The 25843-nt window shown below is 44.1% G+C and overlaps 1 protein-coding gene across 1 annotated transcript in view; it reads left to right on the forward strand.

Moving 5' to 3' along the window:
- The first annotated feature begins 7490 nt into the window (after nucleotides 1-7490).
- The window catches only part of LOC137410793 (E3 ubiquitin/ISG15 ligase TRIM25-like), a 56598-nt gene continuing 38245 nt past the window's right edge, over nucleotides 7491-25843 (forward strand). The window contains exons 1-4 of the mRNA XM_078770122.1: nucleotides 7491-7597; nucleotides 12636-13279; nucleotides 16863-16958; nucleotides 20884-21117. Coding sequence (XP_078626248.1) covers nucleotides 12659-13279; nucleotides 16863-16958; nucleotides 20884-21117 — 951 coding nt within the window. The 5' untranslated portion in view covers nucleotides 7491-7597; nucleotides 12636-12658. The remainder of the gene's footprint in view (nucleotides 7598-12635; nucleotides 13280-16862; nucleotides 16959-20883; nucleotides 21118-25843) is intronic.

Genomic DNA, 25843 nt, shown 5'->3' on the forward strand with positions numbered 1-25843 from the left:
CTTATAAAGCAACGTAAGTGTGAGTTGAGGCGACGCAAGTCGGGTATTGCTATAATTGCGTGACAACATAATGGGTGGTATTGCTCTATTTATTTATTATCCCAATTATTTCATCCTTTTTAGTTCCCATGAGATATCTTACAGTCGTTGATGTGAGCTGCCTCGCCTGGGTTTGAATATCAGCCCAGCTATAAACTGTCATTCTTGTGTTTCATAGGCATGCATATGCATCTGCATGCCATATATTTCATAGGCATGTGTTTCATAGCAGGGTGATTCATCAATGTGTGGGCTGTCCCCCGGATCGATGTTAAACTGGTCATCCATATGTCGGAATTAGTTGTAGGACATTAAGGATCCCACGGTGTTCTTCACAAAGAGGAGGCAAGCTATCGCTGGCACCCTGCACACATTGTGGAACAACATTGTAGCCAAATATTTCCTCTGCCTCGAGTATGGGACATGAATATGAATATGATTATTATGATTATCGGGTTGATGTGAAATAATCACACTAAAATACGCAATTTGGTGTCTGTCTGTCTGTCTGTCTGTCTGATGATTGTTTGACCGCAATACATTCCGTAGTTACTTATTCAATCTTAGCCAAACCTGACAGGATGACTGAGGGTTACACAATGAAGGTTGTAGCGCATTAATTTGCCCCCTCCCCATGGGGGGTTTCTCCCCCGAGCGGGTTTTCCCCACTTTTTCCGTCAATGGGGCTGCGTGTTGAGGTGTATATCGATGTTAAGTTAGCTTTATCGTGACATTTTTTCCAAGGCAGCTTCTAATAACAAAACTAATGGTAATATTTATAGCATAATATTGTCGTGCAACCGCGATTAACACCACAGTTGCGGAGGCCGATTGCGAGGCTTTAAACTCCCGAGGCGAAAACTCAATAGCGGATTCCAATCAAACCAAAACCAAAGCGCGCAAGATGGAGGGGGACGGCAAGGGTCCCGCAGCCTTAACTATTAAAATCAAACAGGAAACTGCGTTCAGATATATACAGAAAATAATATAAGGATTTATTAACGGTTCCGAGAACAAAGAAATGTGATTCTCTAAACCCCCTATATGGAGTTTTTTGTAGTTTTTGATCTTTTTCCTTTCCGGGGTGGGGAGGAGAAGGTTGTTCTTAGGTGAGAAATACACAACATTGGGACCTCCGCTTCCGGTTTCTCAATCGAGGTGGCTACTTTTGTTCTCTCCGGGCATCAAAAGTTAAGTTATTTTTCCATTCGTGTGTTTGTCAAATTTCCACTCGGTATTTTATCGTCAATGCGTTATTGTTTGTTTCTAGTTCGTTTTGGTTTGAATTTCCTGTAACTCGTAATAAATTAATCGTTTTCTGTTTGCACCGCGTGTGCGGCCTTGTACCCTGAGCCTGAGGCTACCCCCGTCGGTGGTTGTTAACTTAACTTAAGTTAATTACTTCGCTGTTTTGCTTGGTTCTTAGATTTTTCCCTTCTCCTCCGAACATCTACTCTTTGTCTGACGTTTTAAATCCACCCCCCCCCCCCCCAAAAAACAAAAAACATTTATTTCCTTTTCTCCACGTGTGCTGTGTCGTATGCTTCTGTCGACGTGCGCTGTCTCGCCCCACCCAGATTATCTCCTTGCCTTCCACCTTTTGCCCTGTTCACATGACTCGTGGTTGTCCCTTTATGCCCTCTCCCCATCGGTATTTTGTGAATATAAGATTGTTCTTTGCGGTTCTGTTTAAATATTATTTAAATATGTTTTATCTTTCCCCTGCAGCCTGGTGTTGGGCTAGCGGCTAGGGTGCCAGCTTAGGATCCTTAGGATCCTAGGATACCTAGGATCCTGGTTTCGAATCCCGGTCGATCGCTGAATTAACACCAGGTGGGTTGACTCAGCCTGTTCATCCTTCCGAAGTTGGCAAATTGAGTACCAGTTCACTGGTAATGCCCTGTTTGTCGTAAAAAGGCGACAAAAAGGGTTGGCGGCAGGAAGGGCATCCGGCCATAAAACATTGCTTCAAAAAGGGGACCAAAAAACAACAACAACCACGGTCCCCGAAAAAGGCCAACCCCCGCTTGCGGGGAAAAATGGCCTCTAAAGGTGGTTTTTTCCCCCCTGCAGTGTTTTATTCAGTGGTATATGACAACACGTTGTTTTTCTTCCTATTTAAAAGGCTTTTTTCAATTTCCTCTTCAACTCATTCCACTTCAAAAAAAAATTCAATCTCTTACAATTCTTCCAAACGACATGTTCAAAACTCACCTTCATTCCACCCCTCCACTATCGTTCTTAAACGGATCTCTAACTTGAAAATCACAATAAACCCAATTTGCTATAAATGTTCGTCTTTCATTAATCTTCCACTTTATAAACTCCCCCCTCTCCCCTCCCATCCAAATCTTCCCCCTTGCCCCTCCACTCCGAAACTCCCCCCTTTCCCCTTCCCTCCGAAACTCCACCATCACCCCTCCCCTTTAAAACTCCCCCCAACCCCTCCCATTCAAATCTCCCCCCCTACCATCCCTCTCCAATTCTCCCCCCTGCCCCCTCTTCCTCAAAGCCCCCTCCTCCCCACTTCGTCTCCCTTCTATCTCATACCTTCACCTCCCCCAACCTACTACTTTCCTCTGCCCCCCCTCAAACAACCCCTCACTGTGCCTCATCCCATCACCATCAAACCTTTCGTCCTCTTCATCCTTCCCTTTATTGTAACTCGTCTGTAATTTCTGACACACTATCAACAGCTCTCCCTACCTCCACCTCTCATCCTTCATCTGACCCTTCCCCTCCCCTCCCCTGTCCTGCACCCGATGCTCCCCCTCTCTCTTTATTAACGGTATGGACCTCAAACAACCGGGGCCTTCGCTCAAACCTGACTGATCTCTCCATACAGGTTGCTTCTGACAATCCAGACTTGATATGCTTAACAGAAACTTTCCTCCTTCAAGATGTCTCTGATTCCTTAATATATCTTCCTGGCTACTCCCTCCTCCGGTATGATAGACCTGAGCCTCGTCCTAGTGGTGGGGTTGCTATCTTTATCAAAAACTCTCTTCCTCACTCTCCTTACAGTGCCCTCTCTCCACCTCACCCCCAGGAGTACCTCTGGCTACGACTTCCTCTCCGCTCCCACCGTTTGTTCATATGTGTTCTGTACCGTCCTCCAAACAGTGATGACTCCATTTACATTTCGCTGTCTGACTACATGGACCAACTTCTATCCACTCATCCCAACTCTCTCTTCCTCATATGTGGCGACTTCAACTGTCATCATGCCAGCTGGCTGGGTGTAGGTTCCTCTCTCGCCAGTCATGGCACCCCAGCAAAGGACTTCTGTGACTCATTGGGACTGACACAATCTGTCAACTTCCCCACCCGGATCTCAGTCAACGGAGCATCTTCTCTTCTGGACTTGGTTATGACAAACTTCACTGCAAATGTCTGCTGCTCTTCTTCTGCTCCAATCAGTTCTTCTGATCATGTGCTTGTTAAAGTGGACATCTCTGGCCATTCTCAGAGAGCCTCCCAGCGTCGATGAGTCTGGCATTGAACTCAGGCCGACTGGCACAGTCTTCAAGCAGCCATCAATCATCTGGACTGGTCTCCTATCTCCACTGCCTCTGACATCAATTCTTCCTGTGAATTCTTCCAAAGCAAACTGCTCTCTCTCATGCACAGATTTATCCCATCTCGTCTTCAGTTGTCTCACCCTTACTCCCGTCCACGGTACACTGAATGTTGTGGTGAGGCAGTTGCCCTGAAACAACTTGCCTTTTCCTCTTGGAAGGCTAATCCAACTGAAGGCAATCTCAGTTCCTTCCACCAAGCACAGAACAAGTGTGTGTCTATGCTCAGGAGTGCCAGGAAGCACTATCTCTCCACACTCAAGAATGAACTCTCAAACCTGTCTCCTTCCTCCAAATCCTGGTGGCGTCTGGTCAAATCCGTTTCTGGTGTTTGTTCCCCCTCCATTCCCTCCCTTACCTCAAATGGCTACACAGTTGACACCGCACGTGACAAAGCCGAATGCCTCAACTCTGTTTTTGCCTCAAAATCTTGTGTCCCAAACCCATCTCTCTCTGTTCCCACCTTACCCAGTCGAACGCAACTGCTCCTGGACTCTGTGTCCTTCTCTCCTGACAAGGTGAAGAAGTTTTGTGAAACCTCCACTGATTATGCAACTGGACCAGACGGCATCAGCCCACGGGTCCTAAAATCCTGCTCTGCCACTCTATCTCACCCTCTCTCACCCTGCCACTCTCTCTCACCTTTTCTCCCTCTCTTTTGCTCAAGGTCATCTGCCAGCTTCTTGGAAATCAGAAAACATTGCCGCTTTACACAAGAAAGGTGCAAAAGCAGCTCCTTGCAACGACAGACCAATCAGCCTGCTCCCAATTATCAGCAAAGTCATGGAATCCATCATTGCTTCGGATATCAAATCCTTCCTCTTCTCCAAAGGCTTGATCTCCGATCATCTATTTGGATTCAGACCAGGTCATTCTACTCTGGACATGCTGCTCCTGCTTTCTCAACATCGGATGGAGGTCCTCAATGCCAAACAGGAAGTCAGAGCTGTCTCCCTTGACATATCATGTGCCTTCGATACGGTCTGGCACCCAGCTATGCTCACCAAATTCTCCTCCTATGATATCCATGGAAATCACCACGCATGGTTTGCAGACTTCTTCTCTGGTCGTAGTCAACGTGTGGCCCTGAATGGATTTCTCTCATCTCCCCTTCCTGTTCAGGCTGGAGTTCCCCAAGGTAGTGTTCTGGGCCCTGTGCTTTTTCTGATCTTCATCAATGATCTCTCGGACTGTCTGGAAAATCCTCTCTTATCTCTTTGCTGATGACTCCACTCTCTGCCGCTCCATTCCTCATCCCTCAGATCGGCAGTCTGCAGCCTCCTTGCTCTCTGCAAACCTAGACAAAATCACAGACTGGTCAAACAAGTGGAACATGTCTTTCAATCCTGACAAATCTAACACTCTTACTATGTCTCTCCGAAAAGACAGCACTGGCCAAACCCTCCCATCTACTTTCTCAACAGCCCTCTCCAAGATGTTCTGTCGCTCACGCTTTTGGGTCTCACTATCTGCCATGATATTTCCAGGGAACACCACATTTCCAAGCTGGCCTCCAAAGCCAGTCGCCGACTGGGCATCCTCCGTCGTGCAAAGTCCTTTATTGGCACACCTGAGCTCCTCACCACATACAAGGCTTTCATCCACAGGTCAATGGAATACTGTTCTCCCCTCTGGACCGGTGCTCCTGTCTCACACCTAGCTCGTCTTCACGCTGTTGAAACCAAAGCTTTCAGAATCATTGGAATCTCCCGCTATGATGCTAACTCCGAGGGCCTTTTACTCACTCACCGCAGGCAGGTTGGTAGTCTTTCTGTCTTCTACCGACTCCTCTCCGGCCTTGCTCCCCCAGCTCTCTCTGTGCTCTGTCCCCCAAATATTCCTACAGGTCGCACAAGATCAGCCAGCAACCCTCTTCTGTTTAAACTGCCAAAATCTCGGCTCTCTGATCACCTTCACTGTTTCATTCCTCTTTTCTCCCGCCTCTGGAACAAACTCCCCCACTCCCTTCAATCCTACTCCTCCCTCCAGGTCTTTAAAACAGCTGTTCACCACCATCTCTTATCTTCCCCCATCCAAAACCTTGATCTTTTCTACCCCCGCTAATTCACCCCAGATCCACTTTTTTTGAAATTCCAACTTCTTTCCTGGAAGTCCTTGCAGTGTCCTTGTGTTTTATACCTCTCCAACCTCCACCCAAGCCCGCTCCCTCCCACAGATCTCTCGATGACCCTGCTCTCAAATGTTGTGTTTGTGTCCTTCCCACTCTCTCCCCATCTTGTCTTCTGCTCCCCTTATTATATGTTTTATGTGTCGGTTTGACTTATTGTGTGATTAATGTTAGCTCTTTCACGAGCCTCGATCTTGTATACAAAAAAAAAAGAAACAAACAAAAAGAACATCAAGCACACACCACCCCTTGATGACACACTCCGCACAGAAACTAATGGGGATTCTTCTTCGCGGTGATTACCTCCGCTACCAAAGGTGCATGGAGGTTATGTTTTCACCCCTATCTGTCTGTTTGTAAACAAAATATCTCAAAAAGTTGTCGACGGATTCGGACGAAATTTGGCAGAGAGGAAGCGTATGTGACAAGGACAAAATGGTTTGATTTTGGTGAAGATCTGGATTCGGATCTGGCTATTAGAATTTTAAGTGATTCTTCACCATTGGGAGATCGGGCCAAAAACGATACAGAGCAGGATATCTCAAAAAGTTATTGATGGATTTGGACAAAACTTGTTGGACAGGTTGTGTGTGAGACAATAAATAATCTTTTCGATTTTGGTGAAGATCCGGCTCCGGATGCAGCTAGTAAAATGTTTTGAGTGATTCTTTACCATTGAGTGATATGGCCAACCAGGTGGAGGTATGTATGCTCTCTTCGGAGTGTGCTGTTCTATTTTCAGCCTGCAACACCAGACAGGGGGCCAAATCTTCCCCGTTCTTCCTTGCTGGCGTATTCGGCGGAGAAGCGCAGTCAAGGTCAGAGTGCTGACCAGTCCACACGAACACCTCGCACACAATCACTCAAATCACACATCACTCTCATCTTCCTCAAGAAAAGAAAGTAATTAATTATATTTTGTGACCTCTTTGCCTTTTACTGATGTGGTTTACCAATGGGGGTGGGGGCGGGGCTTTTGATTATGACTGATGACCCTCAAGTGTTATTGCTGAATACACAGACCGAATGTCTAATGGAGTCTATCGGGTCTTATAGGGTCTTAGGGTCTTAAAGAGTCTTAGTGGTCTCAAAGGGTCTTTGTGGTCTTATGGGTCATTGGGGGTCTTCATGGGATCTTTAGCATTTGAAGGATATTTTAGGTCTGAAGTGTCTTGGGGGTCTTATGGGTCGTTGGTGCTCTCAATTGGGTTTTAAACTAAAGGTCTAAAGTGCATTTCGGGTATCAAGGGTATTTGGAGTCGAAAGGATCTTAAAGGGACCTAGAGTCTTGGGGGGTCTTTGGGTATTAAGGGTCTACATGGTATTTGGGGTCGAAAGCATCATCGGGGTTCTTCATCGCGTGTTCCGCTTAACGAGCGGCTTGTAAAGCTTGATACGGAACGACTGGCTTAGAAAGCGATAGCAAGCCTCTTGTTGACGGAACAAACCGCTGCTGATCTTATACTGTTGGTGTGGTTCAAACATTGTCAGATGTTAAAATTTCACCAATTCAATCACCATTAATACAAAACCTTATAACGGGGGAGGGGAGGGGGGAATTTAAAATGCACTGCCAGGAACCCCCTCCAACCCCACCCCTCCGTGACCATTTGTGCTGCTTTGTTGAGATGGGATAAACTCCATGTTGTTTGGAAGCCCCGCCCATTAGTGGGAGGTCGCACGTTGGTGCGTGAAGCCACTTCCCTCATGTTGTTTGGAAGCCCCGCCCATTAGTGGGAGGTCGCACGTTGGTGCACGTTCGACGAAAAAGACAAAAACAGTGTTTGGCTTTTCCATCGATTCGGCAAGCTCAAGTGTAACCAGAAACATCACAAGGATTCAAGTTTATTTGGTGAGTTAAATCAAGTTTATTTGGTGAGTTAAATCGAGTTTATTTGGTGAGTTAAATCAAGTTTATTTGGTGAGTTAAATCGAGTTTATTTGGTGAGTTAAATGAAGTTTATTTGATGAGTTAAATCGAGTTTATTTGGTGAGTTAAATGAAGTTTATTTGGTGAGTTAAATCAAGTTTATTTGGTGAGTTAAATCAAGTTTATTTGGTGAGTTAAATCGAGTTTATTTGGTGAGTTAAATCAAGTTTATTTGGTGAGTTAAATCAAGTTTATTTGGTGAGTTAAATCGAGTTTATTTGGTGAGTTAAATCAAGTTTATTTGGTGATTAAAGCTGAATATATATTATTTTGCAGAGACGTCATTGTTATTAATCCCAATTTAGTGGAGAACTTCTTCCTTGCATTTGTCTCCACCCCGAGAAGATAATGACGTCGATTCTCGGAACGGTGTTCACGTCCCCGAATGACGTCACTGCGTCACGTACTATTAAGGCGTTCACTTCCTGGACCGGTTCCGTGACCAGTGACCACAGGGAAGTTTATCCGGTTATAGATTTTGTTCATTTTATTCCTTGAAGGACGAAAACGTTTTGTTTTGTTCTTCATATGTACATCTTTTGTCTTTGTTGGTGAAGCCTCAGCTTTCAGTACACACCTGATACGGTGAGTCCGATGCACACGCACACCGACCACGCACTTCTGTAGTACACTGTACAGGTAATGTGATACTGTTGATCAGAATGTACCTGTTTTTATCATGTTACCAGGTAAGTCAAAGAATGCAGACCGAGACTAGAACGGCACTCAGAAGAGAGCACATACCTCCACCCTGGTTAGCCATATCACTCAATGCAATGGTGAAGAATCACTGGATAAATTAAATAATTATCACATCCGAATCCATATTCAGATCTTCACCAAAATCGAATCTATTTGTCCTTGTCAGACACCCAACCTGTCCACCAAGTTTCGTCCGAATCCGTCCACAACGTTGTGAAATATTTTGTTCACACACAAACAGCGGTGAAAACATAACCACGATCCACCTTTGGCGGAGGTAACAAGGTTTGAATATGTAGACACGGTGTCTGTAACTGTAAGCATCCTCGGTGCAGGGTCTCCGACACAGTGCATCATGAACTCTTGTAATGGGATGAAGTTGTTTGGAATCTGTGAATCCCATTGTTGTCGTGATTCAGAAGAGAGCTGGAACTACACTTGGTAGAGCGCACACCTCCACCAGGTTGAACAGTTTACGGTTTGTATCCACCGATTTAACCAAGGGTTTTACACGGAAAGATAAAGACATTGCTTTCATCTTTTCCTATCAACTGCATGAACTGTTTTTATTATTATTTTTGTATACACAGTCGAGGCTCGTGTAAGAGCGAGTCCGAGTACTCTGAATGGATCCGGCCGCATCAGGACAAAAGGAACAGGAGAGAGAGGTAAGGGGGGAAACACAAACAGCTGAGTTGAGGGAAAAAATGGAGGGAGACTTGGACAAACAATAGGGTGGTGGGAATGGGGGAGAGGAGAGGATGCATGGGGTGGACAATATGGATAAAAGAGGGAAAACTGGAAATTTGGAAGGACGAGGGATTGGGGTGTAGAGTCGGTCAACCAGGGTAGAAAAGTTAATGGTTTTGGAATGGGGGATGATCTGAGGTGGTGGTGAACGGTTGCCTTGAAGACCTGGATGGAGGAATGAGATTGAAAAAGATGTGGAAGTTTGTTCCTTAGATGAGGGGGGGGGGGGGAAGAGGAACAAATTAGTGGAGGTGAGCAGTGATCCTGGATTTCGGTTGTTTCACCAGAAGCGGGTTGATGGTGGACCATGTGAGACGTGCAGAAACCTGGGAAGGGGGTTGGGGGTGGGAAAAAAGCACATATAGAGCACAAGGTGCAAGACCACAAGGAGGCGGTAGAAGACAGAGAGACCCCCGATCTGTCTGCCATGTCGGAGTGATAACCCCCAGAGACTCTGCTTCATCGTGGGAGATTCCAGTAATCTTATAGGTCTTGGTTTCCATAGCGACAAGCTGAGTAAGGTGTGATGCAGGGAACCCAGCCCCTGCATCTGACCATGCTCCCAGAGGGGAGCGCAATACTCCATCAAGCTGTGGATGAAGGTGGATAGGAGTTCAGGTGTGCCAAGGAAGGACTTTGTATGACAGAGAATGTCCAGTTGGCAGCTGGTTTGGAGGCCGACTTTGAAATGTGATTTGTCCAAGAAAGATTATCGCTGATAGTGAGACGCAGGACTTTGAATAACTGAACTTCCTCCAGATGATTGTTAAGAAAGTAGATCGGAGGGTTTGACAGATTGTCCTTTCAGAGAGAGAGAGAGGGTCAGAGACAGAGACAGACAGACACACAGATGATATTTATCAAGATTGAAAGACATATTCCAAGTGTTTGACCAGCATGTCATTTTGTCAAGGTCTGAATAGAGGGAAGTGGCTGCAGCCTGACTGTCTGAAGGAAGAGGGATGTCACGGCAGAAGATGGAATCATCAGCAAATAGATATAGAGGATTTTCTCGATCTCGAGGGTCAGATAGATCATTGATGAAGATCAGGAATAGGACTGGACCTGTCGATAATTAAAGCAGTTAAATTTGGTCTCAAATGAAATATCCATTTTAATCTTTGTTTTCAAACCTGGGGAGACCAAGGTTGGTGATCCGAAGGAAGCCCGCTCTGACAGGACACCAGAGGATATTTGGAATAACAGGCTTTGAGATGCAAGGCATGACATGACCTAAGACTTGACCTCACATATCATCACATGACAGCTTCCGTTATCACCCTCGAGTGTCGTTCAACAGAAAAGTTTGACGGATTTTGGGAAGAAGATGAGATAATGACAACAGATCGACATGTGGACAGGAATTTAATGATGTCCATTGGACCCACAAAGGGGACTGGATTCGCAAATCCATACCTGCACTGAATCTCATCTTAACGGTGAAGAAGAACCCCAGGGATTACCTCAGCACAAAGGTGTAACACTGAGTTCTGCAAAACTTGGTTCTTGAGAATTTCTAATTCCATAATAATGGCCGAAAACAAACACACTTTCCAAAGTTGTGTTGAAATGATTTTGTTATCCTAAAACAATGATTAATAACTATGGAATTGTTGAGGTTGCTTTAGATTAATAACTCATCCTGGATCCCGTTCAGGTTCAACAGGTGTTTTAGAATGACAATCCTGAACATGTGTTTCATGTTAAAAAGGAATTGTATCCTCTACTCGTACACCACCATTTCATGTACTGCTTCGGGTGACGAAGGTTCTTCACACTTGATGACCAATGCAATGTACAAGTGGTCAGTTTCATCCCTCTGAAGGACCAATACATATTTGATGTGTACGTTGTGATAAAAGACTTGGCACACTTGTAATCCTCTTGTATGAAAAAGCCTCGCCCTCCTCTTTGTGTTTAAAATGTCATTAGCTCTGTTTGTTTGTAACAAGAAGAGAGATGTTTGTTTCATTTGATGCATCTGTGTTTGTAATATTTGGATAAATAAGAAACTCGGACACATGAGAACATTTAACCCATCATGTCCGCTCTCTACCATCACATTAATGAATGGTTTGTTTGAAATTACACTTGGTACTTATGAGGGAAGATTGCATGCAATCACAGAATCACAGAATAATAGAAAGCACAGAATCATTCCAGGATTGGTCTCCTATTTTTCCTGCCCCCGGTATCAAATCAGCCTGGGAATTTTTCCAGAGGAAGCTACTCTATCTTATGCACAGATCCATCCCATCTCGTCTTCAGTTGTCTGAAAATAGCCGCCCATGGGACACGGAATCCAGTGGCGAGGCAGTTGCTCTGAAACAGCTTCCCTTCTCTTGCTGGAAAGCAAACCCAACTGAAGGCAATCTCAGATCATTCCACAAAGCCCGCAACATGTGTGTGTCCACTCTCAGGAGAGACAAAAAAACATCTGTCCAACCACAAGAATGAACTTTCAAACTTATCTCCCTCCTCTAAAACTTGGTCGCACCTCATTAAGTCTGTCTCCAGATTATGTTCCCGATTCCTCACTTCCCTCTCTTGAAATGGCACCATGGCCGACTCTACTCGTGAGAAGGCCGAATGCCTCAATTCTGTGATTGCTTATTGTGTCCGCAACCCCTCGTTTTCTGTATGTACTCACCCTCCTCAGTTGTGTCCGACTGTTCCTGGACTCATTATGTCCATTTTGGACCTGTGAATATTGAGGTTTCTCGCAACCCTTGACTGATTTTGCCACGAGACCGGATGGCATCAGCTCACGTGTCTGAAAAACGGACTTTTCTGGTCTTGCACTTACCTTTTCTGCCCCTTTCACCCTTTCATTTGCTCTAGGTCATCTTCCATTTGCTTTGAAATCAGCCAGCATCACCACATTACATAAAAAGGTGCAAAATCTGAAACACCTTAACTCCAGACCGATCAGCTTCACCATCAACCTCCTTGTGGTGAAACTCACAAAATCCAAAATCTTCAATCTCATTCTCCCATTCAGGTTTTCAAGACAGGTGTTCACCACCATCTCAGATCATCCCACATGAGCAACGATAATTTTTTCTGCTCTCGATATTTAGATCCTTTATGTTCTGTTCCATCCTGATCCATTCTGTGTTGTACCTTTTACATGATCCTTGACTTTCACTACAAAAAGAAGAACTGACAGCCGAAGGCTCCTCACTGCCATGGGCTTTGCTACCGAACGATGGCGTGCCCGTTGTGAGTGAGGAGCCGCCATGTTGGCCGCTTATGATGGCCAAAAGTCTTCTTTTTTTTACAATAATTCCATCTCTTAGAGATTATCAACTTATGTTCATTGGCTGGAAGAATGGGGGGAGGAGCAGGAGGTGATGCTGGCGGGTGGGGAGGGAAGGAACATCACCAGGGTGATTGTTTTTCATGTGGATTGGTTGGGGTGTGTCTTGTTTTCTAAGTTGACAACTGAGTATTGTTTAAGATTTGCTAATGCTGTCTCTTTTGTAATCACACTTTATCTGACCAGCAGGTTCCATCTCTCTTCCTGGGGAAATGGCGTCTTCTTCTTATTTCGAAGATAGCTCCAATGAGCTCACATGTGCTATCTGTTTGCAACTGTTTGAAGAGCCAGTTGCACTGCCTTGCGGGCACTCATTTTGTTCTTCCTGTCTCGAGTATTATTGGGAAAGCAGAGAAGAATCCACTGCCTGTCTTTGTCCAAATTGTCGTGAGGTTTTTCCACAAAAACCAAAACTCCAAAAGAATGTGATCCTTGCAAGGTTGGTAGAACAGATGAAGCTGAGAGAAGGTGAAGGTAGTCACAGTGTTGGGGATCAAGCTGAGGGAAAGGATGGTGAAGGTGATGTCACAGTGAACAGGAGGGTGAATGTGGGAGGCCGTGAGAGTCACTATGAGGTGTGTAATGAAGAGGCAGCCATGCGGTGTGTACCATATGAGACCGTGTGCTGTGAGAGACACGTGAAGCCCCCTAAACACAAAGGGCACAACCTTGTAGAGCCGGAAATGAAAGTGGAAGATCCCGGATGTACCGAGCATGGGAACTCGATCCACTTCTACTGCAAGGACGATGAGAGCTTGGTGTCTCTGTTGTGTAAAGCTGAACATCAGGACCATGAAGTTGTACCTGTGGAGGTGGCTCTTGCTGAATTCAAGGTATCTGAATCGGTTCAAAAACATTAATCTCATTTCTGTTTAATTTGCTCAGGAATTGGTTTTGGCTTTATAATGAAACTAGCCGAATGCACCTGGCGTTGCCCGGTGTCTTTTTGAATGAATTTTCTACAATAATTCAGCTTTTACTCGTGGCCATAGAAGATTGACTACTATAATTCAGCTTTTACTAGCGGCCGTAGAAGATTGACTCCTATAATTCAGCTCGGCTTTTAATTGCGAAATGAGCCCGGCCGAGGCAGCCTCGACCGGCCTCGCCACCTAGCCTATAACCTTCACCGGGCCCGTCCCGACATTTTTTGTTTCAGAGGTTTCCTCCTATCTTTCACCGTTCAGATTAGCACGTGCAGACAAACAAACAAAAACTTTCTTTTACATATATACTAGCCGAAAGCACCCGGCGTTGCCCGGGTTCTTTTTGAATGAATTTACCACTATAATTCAGTTTTTATTCGCAGCCGTAGAAGATTGACTACTGCAGTCACGTGAAAAAGTAAGTACATCCCATGTAAAGTTTTGACTTTTTCAACATATTTCAACATACAGCTATTTGATCTTCATTTCAACAATATTGATAGATAAAGGTGATATAATATAACAAATATCATGAAACATTTACATTTTGTAATCCATTGTATCATTTAAATAAACATAAATGCAAATTTCGCATGTGGAAAAAGTAAGTACACCCTTGCCTCCAATAGGTGGTATTGCCCCCTTTGGCAGAAACAACCTCAAGTAGGCGTTTCTTATGACTGTCTACCAGTCTCTAACATCGACTGGGAGAAATTTTTGCCCACTCCTCCATGCAGAATTCTTTCAGCTGTGCGATGTTTGAGGGGTTTCTTGCATGCACAGCTCGTTTCAAATCCCCCCACATCATCTCGATGGGATTTAGATCCGGGCTTTGACTTGGCCATTCCAGAACCCTCCATTTCTTTCTTTTCCGCCATTCCTTGGTGGATTTACTGGTATGTTTAGGGTCATTGTCATGTTGCAAGGTCCATCGTCGGTTGAGCTTCAACTTTCCGACAGATGGCCTCACATTATCCTCAAGCACCCTCTGGTACAATGAAGAATTCATAGTGGATTCTATGATGGTGAGCTGCCCAGGCCCTGATGCAGCAAAGCTGCCCCAAACCATAATATTTACACCACCATGCTTTACAGTTGGTATCAGGTTCTTGTGGTCAAATGCTGTCTTTGGTTTTTGCCAAACATGTCTTCTGGTACTGTGGCCAAATAGCTCTACCTTTGACTCATCTGTCCAGAGCGCATTGTTCCAGAAGTGTTAGTCTTTGCCTCGGTGTTCATTGGCAAACTTTAGTCTTGGCCTGATGTTCTTTCTGGACAGCAAAAGTTTCCTCCTGGCACACCTCCCATGTAGATCAAATTTGTGCAGCCTCTTTCTAATGGTGGACTCGTGCACTTTGACATCAACAGTGGCAAGAGCTACCTGTCGGTCCCGTGATGACATTCTGGGGTTCTTAGAGACTTTTCAGCATCTTGCGGTCTGCTCTCGGGCTGAACTTGCTGGGGCGGCCTGGCCTGAACAAGTTGGCAGTTGTTTGGAATTTTCTGCACTTGTAGATTATCTTCCGGACAGTCGAATGATTGATTTCAAATTGTTTGGAGATCTTTTTAAATCCCTTCTCACACTCTTAGGCATCGACAACCTTCTTTCTGAAGGCCTCAGAGAGCTCTTTTGATCGAGGCATGGTGACGCCGCACACTTCAACAACAAAGAGCAAACCAAACTAAATGTCTGAGGTTTAAATAAGACAGGTTCCTCCAAGATCCTCTCTAACAATGTTCTAATCATTTGCACCTGAGCTGGTGCACCTGATTCTAATTTTACGTGTTTGAAGTAGTGATAAATGTAGGGGTGTACTTACTTTTTCCACATGTGAAATTTGCATTTATGTTTATTTAATTTATACAATGGACTACAAAATGTAAATGTTTCATGATATTTGTAATATTATATCACCTTTATCTATATTGTTGAAATGAAGATCAAATAGCTGTATGTTGAAATATGTTGAAAAAGTCAAAACTTTACATGGGGTGTACTTACTTTTTCACGTGACTGTATAATTCAGCTCAGCTTTTAATTGCGAAATGGGCCCAGCCCGGCCGATGCGGCCTCGTCCGGCCTCGGCACCGAGCCTGTAACCTTCCCGGGGCCCGTCCCGACATTTTTGGTTCTTTTTGAATGAATTTACTACCATAATTCAGCTTTTACTTGCGGCCGTAGAAGATTGACTACTATAATTCAGCCCAGCTTTAAATTGCGAAATGGGCCCGGCCCGGCCGAGGTGGGCCTCTACCGGTCTCGCCACCTAGCCTAAAACCCCCCTCCTATCTTTCACCGTTCAGGAGATTAGCTTGCGCAAACAAAGAAACAAACAAACAAAAACGTTATAAATATAGAAGATAGATAGATATATGAACGAATTGGTTACCCTCCTTGTTTTAAAAACACAGTCGACAATAAATCATTTGAAATAACCGGCCGAGACTGCAACCATTGTCGCACATAGCCAGCAATGTCACCTGGTGTTGAGGACTCTCAAAGAAGAGCAGACCACTTGCTACCTGTGGTCCAGGAATGAATTCGGAATTTGATTGTTACCAGTGATAACTCGCCGATGCTTTACAAAGGACAGTGTTGGAACTTTAACATCCACCAACTAATAAGACCAGAGAGGACACCCAGTTTTAACGTCTATGTGAGGGACGGCAGACACATTGAGGTAACGCCCGGCCTGTATGTCGGAATACACTCCGAGTGTAACATCTTTCTCGTTTATAATGGTGGATTGTAGTTTATGGATACAAGAGTGTGGGGTTTAGCTTATTTCTATATTTATCCAATCATATTCTCAAATCAATATTTTAACCCAAATTATCTTAACCACATGATGTGCTTCCTTCACAGATTAACTTAAGTGTCTTGTCGTGCTTATGTCTCAAAGTTATTAATTCAGCACAGTCTCGCCAGCCTGGGGTTGGCTTAGCGGTTAGGGTGCCGGCTTGGGATCCTAGGATCCTCTTTTCGAATCCCTGTCGATCGTTGAATTAACGCCAGGGGGGTTGATTCAGCCTGTTATCCTTCCGAGGTCGGCAATTTGTGTACCAGTTCACTGGTAATTCCCTGTGTGTCGCAAGAGGCGACTAACAGGGTTGGCGGGAGGAAGGGCATCCGGCCATAAAACATTGTTTCGAAAAGGGGACCACGGTGCCAAAAAAAAGGCCAACCCCCGCTCTGCGGGTGGAAATGGCCTCGAAAGGTGGTTAACTTTTCTTCTCGCCAGCAATCCTCCTGCTAGGAAATGATTCCAGAATCCACATTCGAGTTCATGTTCCTCTTTTCTCTTTTCATCCTGCATCGGCGTCATTTAAATAAAGGACATTTTTCCAGGTTCATCTCATAATCTACAATCATTGTGATATTTCTCACAAATGTATTTCAAGTCGATATTTAAATTGATTGTGAAATATTTAATTTCCATATAAATTTGCTTTTTTATTTTGTTAACTGAAGTTTCTTTAATCCATGCAGGGAATTTTGGCTGCAAAGTATCCTCCTCTCGTTGAGTCGATAAAGCAAGTTGGGTCCCAGATTCAGCAGGTGCATGAAGAGGTTCGGGATACACAGGTAAGGGACATCAATGATTGGCTATCATTATAATAAAATGAAAATATAACATGGAAAAACATTACAATCTGCATTTTAAGAGACGATTATCTTTTTAGTATATTTACATTGATTGTGAAACAAGATTGAAGTTTGTTGGAATTTTTTTTTTTTTTTCATTACAACAAATTCAAATTGGACAAAACAATAAGAAGAGAATCAAGATGGATGGGAATAAAAGAAAATAACATTCCAGGTGATCGCAGAAACAATTACATCGAGATGTTTATAAGAGACTTTCAATCCTTACTGTTTGTTCTCAGGAAGATGTTTTCATGTTTTCTTTCAACTTGCATTCATATTTCAGACCCATACTTTTTGATTCAATAATATATCAAATATTCTCTCGTTAATACAAATCTTGACTTGGGAAATGTTGAAACCCCGTGGTTTGGTGGAACTGACCAGCATTGCAGCCGGGAGTGTTTCCATTTCTACTTTATTTTTACAGTGTCGCCCATCGGGCAAAGCCGTTTAGAACGGTGTTTGTCTGTCCAAATGCATGCATGTATGTATGTATGTATGTCCCCTCAAATGTACACCAATCAGAGCTGAGGATCTGGTCACCTGACAGGGGTGATGTCATGTCATTATGGCGGGACGCTGGGCATATCGTTGAACCTGTCATGTATCACAATCTGTATGCTCTACCTGTACGTTTTTCATTCAGTGTGAAACACAAACAAACACGTGAAACACATGAAGTAAAACACGTGAAAATTAGAACGGCACTCGGTGGAGAGCATTCCTCCCCCTGGTTGGCCACATCACTCGATGGTGAAGAATCACTTTAAAAACTCTACTAGCTGGATCCGGATCTTCACCAAAATTGAATCGATTCTTCCTTGTCACATACACAACCTCTATGCCAAATTTCGTCCGAATCCGTCCACAACTTTTTGAGATATTTTGTTCACAAACAGACAGGGTTGAAAACATAACCTCCATCCAGCTTTGGTGGCGGAGGTAATAAGGATCTTTTATAACACTCGATGATCGTGGCTGTGGTTCTTGTTGTTGATTGTGGGATCCTTTTGTTTTGTTTTTGTTTTTTAATCTTTTTTTTTTAACCCTCACCTGAGGAGAGTGTGTTGCATTTGAGTCCGTTTTTGTTTGTCTGTCTCTTTGACTTTGTTTGTCTGCACAGAATAAATATTTTTTTTCTGCAACGGTTGGTCCGATTGACAGGAAATTTTCAACATCTGCAACTCCACCTGTATAATTTTTAATGATAATTATGACGTCATAGGTCACGTGGTTTGGCCGCCATCTTGGAAAAACCGAGAATCTATGCACCTCTATCTCTGACAGCGCTTAATAGAAAAAATTGAGACATGGCTCATTGTAAAGAACTCTCCATGTGGAGTAAATTATGTTAATGATGATGTCATAGGTGCCTCCATTATGACGTCATAATTCGACATGAACAAAACTTCATCCGATCAAGATGAAATTTATTGAGCATAATCTCGGAATAAATTGGTGGAGAAAAAAGAATGACGTCATCGGTCACGTTCGGCCGCCATATTTGATTTTACACAAAAGCCTTAGAAACCACTGAAAACATCCTGGCGAGTGTTTGCAATCTCTGATTGCTCTTTCTTGTTGCTTTTGCAAAATATCACTGCTGTATATATCATTTTGTATGCTCGTTCTGTGTCCTTCTAAAGCGGGGGTTCTTTACCTTTTTGAGTCATGGACCCCTTTTTGAGAATCTGCGAAAGCCCCTCCCCAGAAAAATGCACATAAACACAAAATTTTGCATACATTGAATAAATTGTATTGCATCGGAAAATTCTTTCCTTCACATCCCGTCATAATCAGAATAAAAAAACAATCTTTACAAGAATAAATCTCACTTTTTTATGCAAAAATCAATGACCATTCCCAGAATAAAATGCAATATATCCAAGTTGTGCAAATTAAACAAAAAATTAACTTTAATTCTGCTCAAAAGTACATTTCAGTGAGAAGGCTGTTGTTGTTCGGCTTCAATAAAGATGAAATTGGGGAGTGGTCTTTGACAAGGCAACACGCATGTCATGTTTGACATCCAATCGATTTCTACTTTTCGTTTTGATGGTAACAAGTGCTGAAAATCCTGATTCGCAAAGAGATGTGGTTGCAAACGGGATCGGAGCTCCCAGAGCTCGCTTTGCCAGACGAGGGTCGGCTTGTGTCAAGGAACACCAAAATTCTCCAAGACTCTTCGAATTGAACTCATGTCGTATCATTTCCTTTGTCCTCAGGTCAATGAGGTCATCTTTGGCAAGGTCTGCATCATTAATACAGTTTATATCAGCAAGGAAATGATTACGAATCCACATTTCAACTTTGAGGTCATCTGAGCAGAAGTAACCTTCGAAAGAGTTCTGCAGAGTTTCCAGGTGTCTGCACATTTCTGCCTGTAGAGAAATAGTCAGGGCTTTGTCTCTCTCGACTTCATCCTGCAGAAGCACTTCCTCCAGCGTTGGAAAGTTTGCATCGTTGTCTGCCTCCAATCTCCTCTTCCACAGTGGCAGCTTGGCCAGAAGAGCTTGAAGGTTTTCAGCAGCATCCATAATGGTGACTGCAGGGCCTTGAATCGAAAGACTTACCACATTCATATGGCCAAAAATATCCGCCAAATAAGCCAAGCCGTGAATTAACTCCTCCCTGTGAAACTTTTCCGATAGTGGACTTTCCTTTTCTCTCAAAAAAAGTGAAATTTGTGCCCTAAGTTCCATCAAGCGCTTCAGGATTTGTCCTCTGGAAAGCCAGCGAACTTCTGTGTGGTCGAGAAGAACTTCGTATTCTGCTCCCATTTCGTGACAAAACCCCTTGAAAACGCGATGGTTCGGAGCCCTGGCTCTGATGAAGTTGACGACTTTCACGGCAGTCGACAAGACTTCTTTCAGGATTGTTGGCAGAGTCTTTGATGCCAGTGCATGCCGATGTAAGCAAGAATAAGTACACAACATCCTGCACATGGACAAAAAATAAAACTTTTTATAAAAAACTAGCGAAAATACATTTTAAATAATTTTTTTGCGCCTGGTTCACGGACCCCCCGAAGCCCATCCACGGACCCCAAAGGGGTCCATGGACCACAGGTTAAGAACCCCCTGTTCTAAAGGGTTTCTACTGTTGTAGAATAATAAATGTTTCCGTTTAAACTGCTGTGTGAATAATCCCAACATTAGCGCTTCTTCCTCTTCTTCAAACACCCAGAGGCTTTTAGACCTGGCAAATTCGTGATGAAACAAACTATTTTTTTGGCGATGATGTTTGGTTCCTGTGTTTACAGCGTTTGTCTCTCCGTATGTGTGTGTGTGTGTGTGTGTGTGTATGTATGTATGTCCCTCACATATTTATCCCACATATCGGGTGAGTTTTATAGCCGATAATTACGCTTCTGAAAGGTGGAATGTAAGTTATGCCATTTGGCTTTGCTCGTTATGTTTCCTTCAACACCCTTCAGGGAACGTTCATATATTACGTCATATACCTGGTTGGGGCAAATTATCACACTTGATGATTGGGCGGAACTGAAATTATGAGAACAGCGTGATTATACATGATGTGGGGGGGGGGGGGGGGGGGGGGAAGTGCATGACCAACATATATCATAAACCGGTGTCAGTGTCTCAATGCAATCTCTTCACTTCCATGGTGACAGACAGCTGAGAGATTGAAGTACTTCAAAATAATTTAATACTTACATTATTTGCTGACTGGTATCTCCACCCAGGTCATACGATCCTCTTCAACGAAAGTATCAAACAAGCCCGGCTACGCCGCTGTTAGACTTTCGGTATTGTTTCCTTCAAAACGGATCCTGAAGTCGCTTTGTTGTAATTCTAACCTCTATAATTTTCAGGGAACCTTCGTAAATGATTTTCCCCAGGTGTCGGGCAAAGAGAAGGAGGAAAGGCTGGAGGGGGACAGAAGAGAGATGTATCGAGCTGTGGATGAAAAGGTAAATCGGATGAAGAGGTGGCTCAGTGAGAGACAGAGTGTGAAGCTTTCTCACCTTGAACACCAGAGAGAGAACTTGCAACAGGAGATGGATTCTCTCTGTGAAGAAGAATCCACCCTCAAAGCATCACTCAAGGAGATGGAGGCAGTTTCATTTCTGGAGGTGAGGCTGATTCTGAACATCGCATAGAAGACAAAGTTTAAGAGTTTCACTTCAGAGCGAGATTAGTATTTCAGAATAGGATATTGAGGCTTTGGTTTGAATTTGGCTGACAGACACACACACACACACACACACACACACACACACACACACACACACACACACACACACACACACACACACACACACACACACACACACACACACACACACACACACTTGCAGACACAGACACACACACTTGCAGACACAGACACACACACTTGCAGACACACACACACACACACACACACACTTGCAGACACACACACTTGCAGACACACAGACTTGCAGACACACACACTTGCAGACACACACACACACACACACACACACACACAAAACACACACATACACACACACACACTTGCAGACACACACACGTATCACAATTCCATTGATGAATTGAACAATATTTGGTGATTCCTAAAATCTAATATTGTTACAGCCCCCCCCCGCCCCCCCCCCCAGTCTGCACTGGTTGCCTGGTTCGAATCCGGTTAGTGTCAAAACGACCGCAACCTTCATCTACCTCAAATACCCCCTGTTCCATTTCCATTTGCATTTGATGACCTTTGACCTTGTTACCACACAGATTGGATTCCCCAAAGTGAGTGAGGGACATGCTAGGACAACCACAATTCACCCAGAGACCAAATCTAGTTTATATTGCTTATTGCAAATGCCATGGAGAGGAAATAAAAGGTAGCAAAGCATGAAAAATATGTAGGCCAACAATAATTCCCCTTGCACAACTACCCGGTATATGCCCACAATTGAATGAACAAATTGTCATTCCTCAAGTAGCCCAAGCCTTATCTGGCCCTGACACAAGAGATAGACGAGGGACATTCACAAGAAAAAAAAAAACTTCTGGGCAAACAGACTTGTTTTCAAGTCCACAGTTGTACCCTTCGGCAGGGGGGAAGGAACGCCACCCGGCATAGAGGCGTGGTGTTGGCAGGCGTGGTCTCTGCTGAATCTGCCTGACCAGCACTCGGGCTCCTAGCTGCATCGTGCTCCCCATAGTCCTGGGATAAATGTATGCAGGCAGCGAGAGCATCTTCGCCTGCATCCCACTTAATAGAAAGTCGCATGCCAACGTCACTGGGTGAGAATTACACCACTCCACTCTCACTCACCATTGGTGGAGTGGCCCCTGTTTGACCCTACATCCAATGTGCTGGGGATATAGGATACCATCAGAGGCAGTAGATATAGGATACCAGTGCTAAAGAGAGATAGACGGCTGCTTGCAGTCCCTGGTCAATCTGCCTGAGTGAACTGCCATACTCGCCGGCGCTGAAGCAGCTCTCTGAATATTTCCAGAGAGATGTTCACTCTCACAGGCATATGGACAGATGAACGAATTGGAGCACAGGAAGAGCAGGAGAAATTTGCAGGAAGTTTCTCATCACTTGGTCTGGTGTTCAGAAAGTCCAGATCCAAATCTATCACCTCGTCCATAAAGCCTGGTGTAGGCTTAATGGTTGAGGGGGCTGGCTCAAGATCTTAAGGTCTTGAGTTTGAGCCTCTGAATTAACGTTAAATTGACACCAGGTGGTTTGACTCAGCCTGCCACCCTTGTGAGGTCGTCAAAATGCATACCAGCTTATTGGTAACGGGGCATTGCATCAGGCATTGCATCAGCAGAACAGCTGCACCGACAGAAGATGATGCAACCAAGTAGCCACAAGCTGCATACAAAACAACAACAACCTCGTCCAGAAGGGAGAATTTGCCATTGGGACAAATCTGGATCGGAAAGTTCGCAGATTGTATCAGTCCCATGGAGTCACAGAAGTCCTTTCCTGAATTGCCATGGCTGATAGAGGTACCAACACCCAGCCAATTTGCATGGTGACAATTGAAATTTGCCACATATGGAGAAGAGAGAGAGTTGGGATGAGTGGGAAATGTTGGTCCTTGTTGTTTGAGAGAGAGTTGAAGATGGAGTCATCACTGTTTGGAGAAGGGTATAACACACAGACAAACAAGAGTTAGGGGAATAGGGGAGAGGAAGTTGCTGCCAGAGGTACTCCTGGGGGTTGGAAGGTCTAAGATCATTACAAGGGCAGTGAGAAATTGAGTTATTGTAAAAAGCAACTCAGCTGCTGTGGCGGAGCTCAGGCCTATAAAATTATAGGAGACAGATACACGTGATTATGACCCATCAACATACAACACCAAATCATAATTTTGGAGTGGATTGTCTCTCGTCAGGTCGTGGCATTAGCATATGCATCACGACCTCCTCACAATCATGCGGCTATACATCTTCTGTGGTAGGCAAAAGAGAAGTAGGGTTCAGTGGTGGACATCGCCGAATTATGTTGTGGGTCACAGCTATTAACACAAGTTCATATGTGGTAGCTCTTGAAGCTGACAAATGGTGCATATTTGTTCTTAATAGGACAGTGGTAACAGCATGTGTAACCAGAAGGAGCGTTGTGCCTAGAACAATAGATTCTGTAGCTTGTGCTGCATAGGAGGTTGCTGCTGCTGCCCTCAAACACAGTGGAAATCCTGAAGCCACAGGGTCCCAATTTTGTGCCATAGTAAGCAATGGGATGCATCTTTTCTCCATGCTTCGGTGTGAGTACCGCTTGAGCGAGGCCATGCGTTTCATGGGAGTACAGATGAAAAATAATGTGTCTATCGTAATTTTGACTGGTCGCATACTTTTCATTCGTCCTACATCATTCATTTGGATGCGTTGTCCATAGACGGTTCAAAACCTGATCTAGTTGGTCACGAGAGGCATTTATGACAGCCACATGCAGGATGTCAATCACCATGAATGTGGAGGAAGTCGCCTCACTCTTCCTTTCCCATCGGAATCCATCGGAGCCAATTTGCCAGAGTTTGGCATCATGGAAAGCTCCTGAAGCTATTGCCTCATCCTTCAGAGACTGTTTTTAGCCTCGTGATCATTGGACCTATATCCTCAGCCAGATATCCCTCGGCCAAAGCCAAAGTAATGTGCGGCGTTATCTCATGCAGTTGTTTAAACAGATCCAATTGTTCCTTTAACAGGTGTACTTCCATACCTATTCCCTGTTGTCCTATCCACAGTGATCCCAATGTTACGTCATACCTATTTGGAGGTGTTGAGACGCTCTCTCTGCATAATCTGCATCATCACCTTTTGCGTCATATTATACTGAATAGTGCAGATGAGGTTTCCACTGCAAAAGGTCTATCCGGTTATGAGTTATCCAGTCCTGTACTTGAGACACACAATTCGTCAATTTTGCAAAATGAGCCTTCAAAGTACGAGAAAGCTCGTCGTTATCCAAAGTCCACCAATACACAACGGTTTCAGTGGTTGTCTGCAGAAAATTAAAAACAGTGTCACATGATGACTCAGGCATTTCTAAATATGCCCCATTAGGAGAACATTTTACTGTGCAATTTAGTCTGCATAGCAAATCGCTGCCCAATAAGTTGACCAGAGTATCTGCTGCTAGCAGGAATGCACGCTGTCCTGACAATGGTCCTCATTCCACATGTAATTTTTTGTTACAGGAGTTGATATTGGTATTCCTGATAACCCAATTGCATTTATACGTGCTTGTGACAGCAGAACATTTGGTAAGTTACTATGCATAATTGTCGAGCGTGGGGCGCCTGTATCTATTAGGAAGGGGATTTCTTGCCCTGATACCTTCATAGTAAGGGTCGGTTCTTCGGAAGGTTTAGAAGTTGGTAACCGTAATGCTGATGTTTGGCCCAGGCACACCTATTGTTGTTATGGTGTGAAGGGGTTTTGCATAGTCCACGCAGCCTGATTTTGGGGCCATGGGTTAAAATTTGGGTTTTGGATTGGCCATCATGCAGGCATACCTTTGTTTGGGCACTGCTTGGCTCAATGTCCAACTTGGCCGTACCCGTGGCATGTGTTCCTGCCCACATATGGTGTTGTTAGATCCTTGGCCACGATTACCTCGCGTACCTCTCTATTGCTTGCGATACCCTCTATCCCCTTCCTTTTGCATTGCACTTACTTGCAACTGCATTAACTTATTAGAAGCTTCAACACTTTGCATCAATCTTGTGGCAGTGTCTGCTCCTTTTTGGTCCATTTAGCGAAAGCAATGGGCGACATTTGGCAAAAGTGCCACTGTATCTTTTGTTTCCCACTCCAAGCATGTTTTCTTTATGTCGGACTGTAATTTTGCATTTAGCCCGTTTATGAAAACGTGGAGGAGGCATTTTTCGCCTGCATCACCTTTCATTCCTGAATGTTTCCTAAACACCGTCCGCAATCGTTCTAAATAGTCTGTCAAATCTTCGTCAAGTTTCTGTTTGCATGCCTGAATTTTGCCCCAATCGATTCCAGTGGGCACAATTTCCAGTGCTTGTTTAAGCAGGCCGATATTTTCCTATCTTATGCTTTTGATCCAAAATTCCGAGTATGGCCAATTGGCTTTGTTTAAATTGGAGTAATAGCCCTTCAGCCACAACCATATATCGAACAGGACATTCATATCTACGTATGCTGGTTTATTATTGACACATTTTATTGACAATTATTATTATTGACAATTTGTTTGACAAAAATTTGGAATGCAAAACAATGTTTATTCACCAAAAATTATATATATATTTGTGAAATTTATGAGGATCATCCCGACTGGGGCATGGACCTCACAATGACACTTAAATCGGTCGCTGACCAGGGTCG

This window comes from Myxine glutinosa, chromosome 1 (assembly GCF_964187855.1).
Source record: "Myxine glutinosa chromosome 1, kmMyxGlut1.1, whole genome shotgun sequence".
Lineage (NCBI taxonomy): Eukaryota > Metazoa > Chordata > Myxini > Myxiniformes > Myxinidae > Myxine > Myxine glutinosa.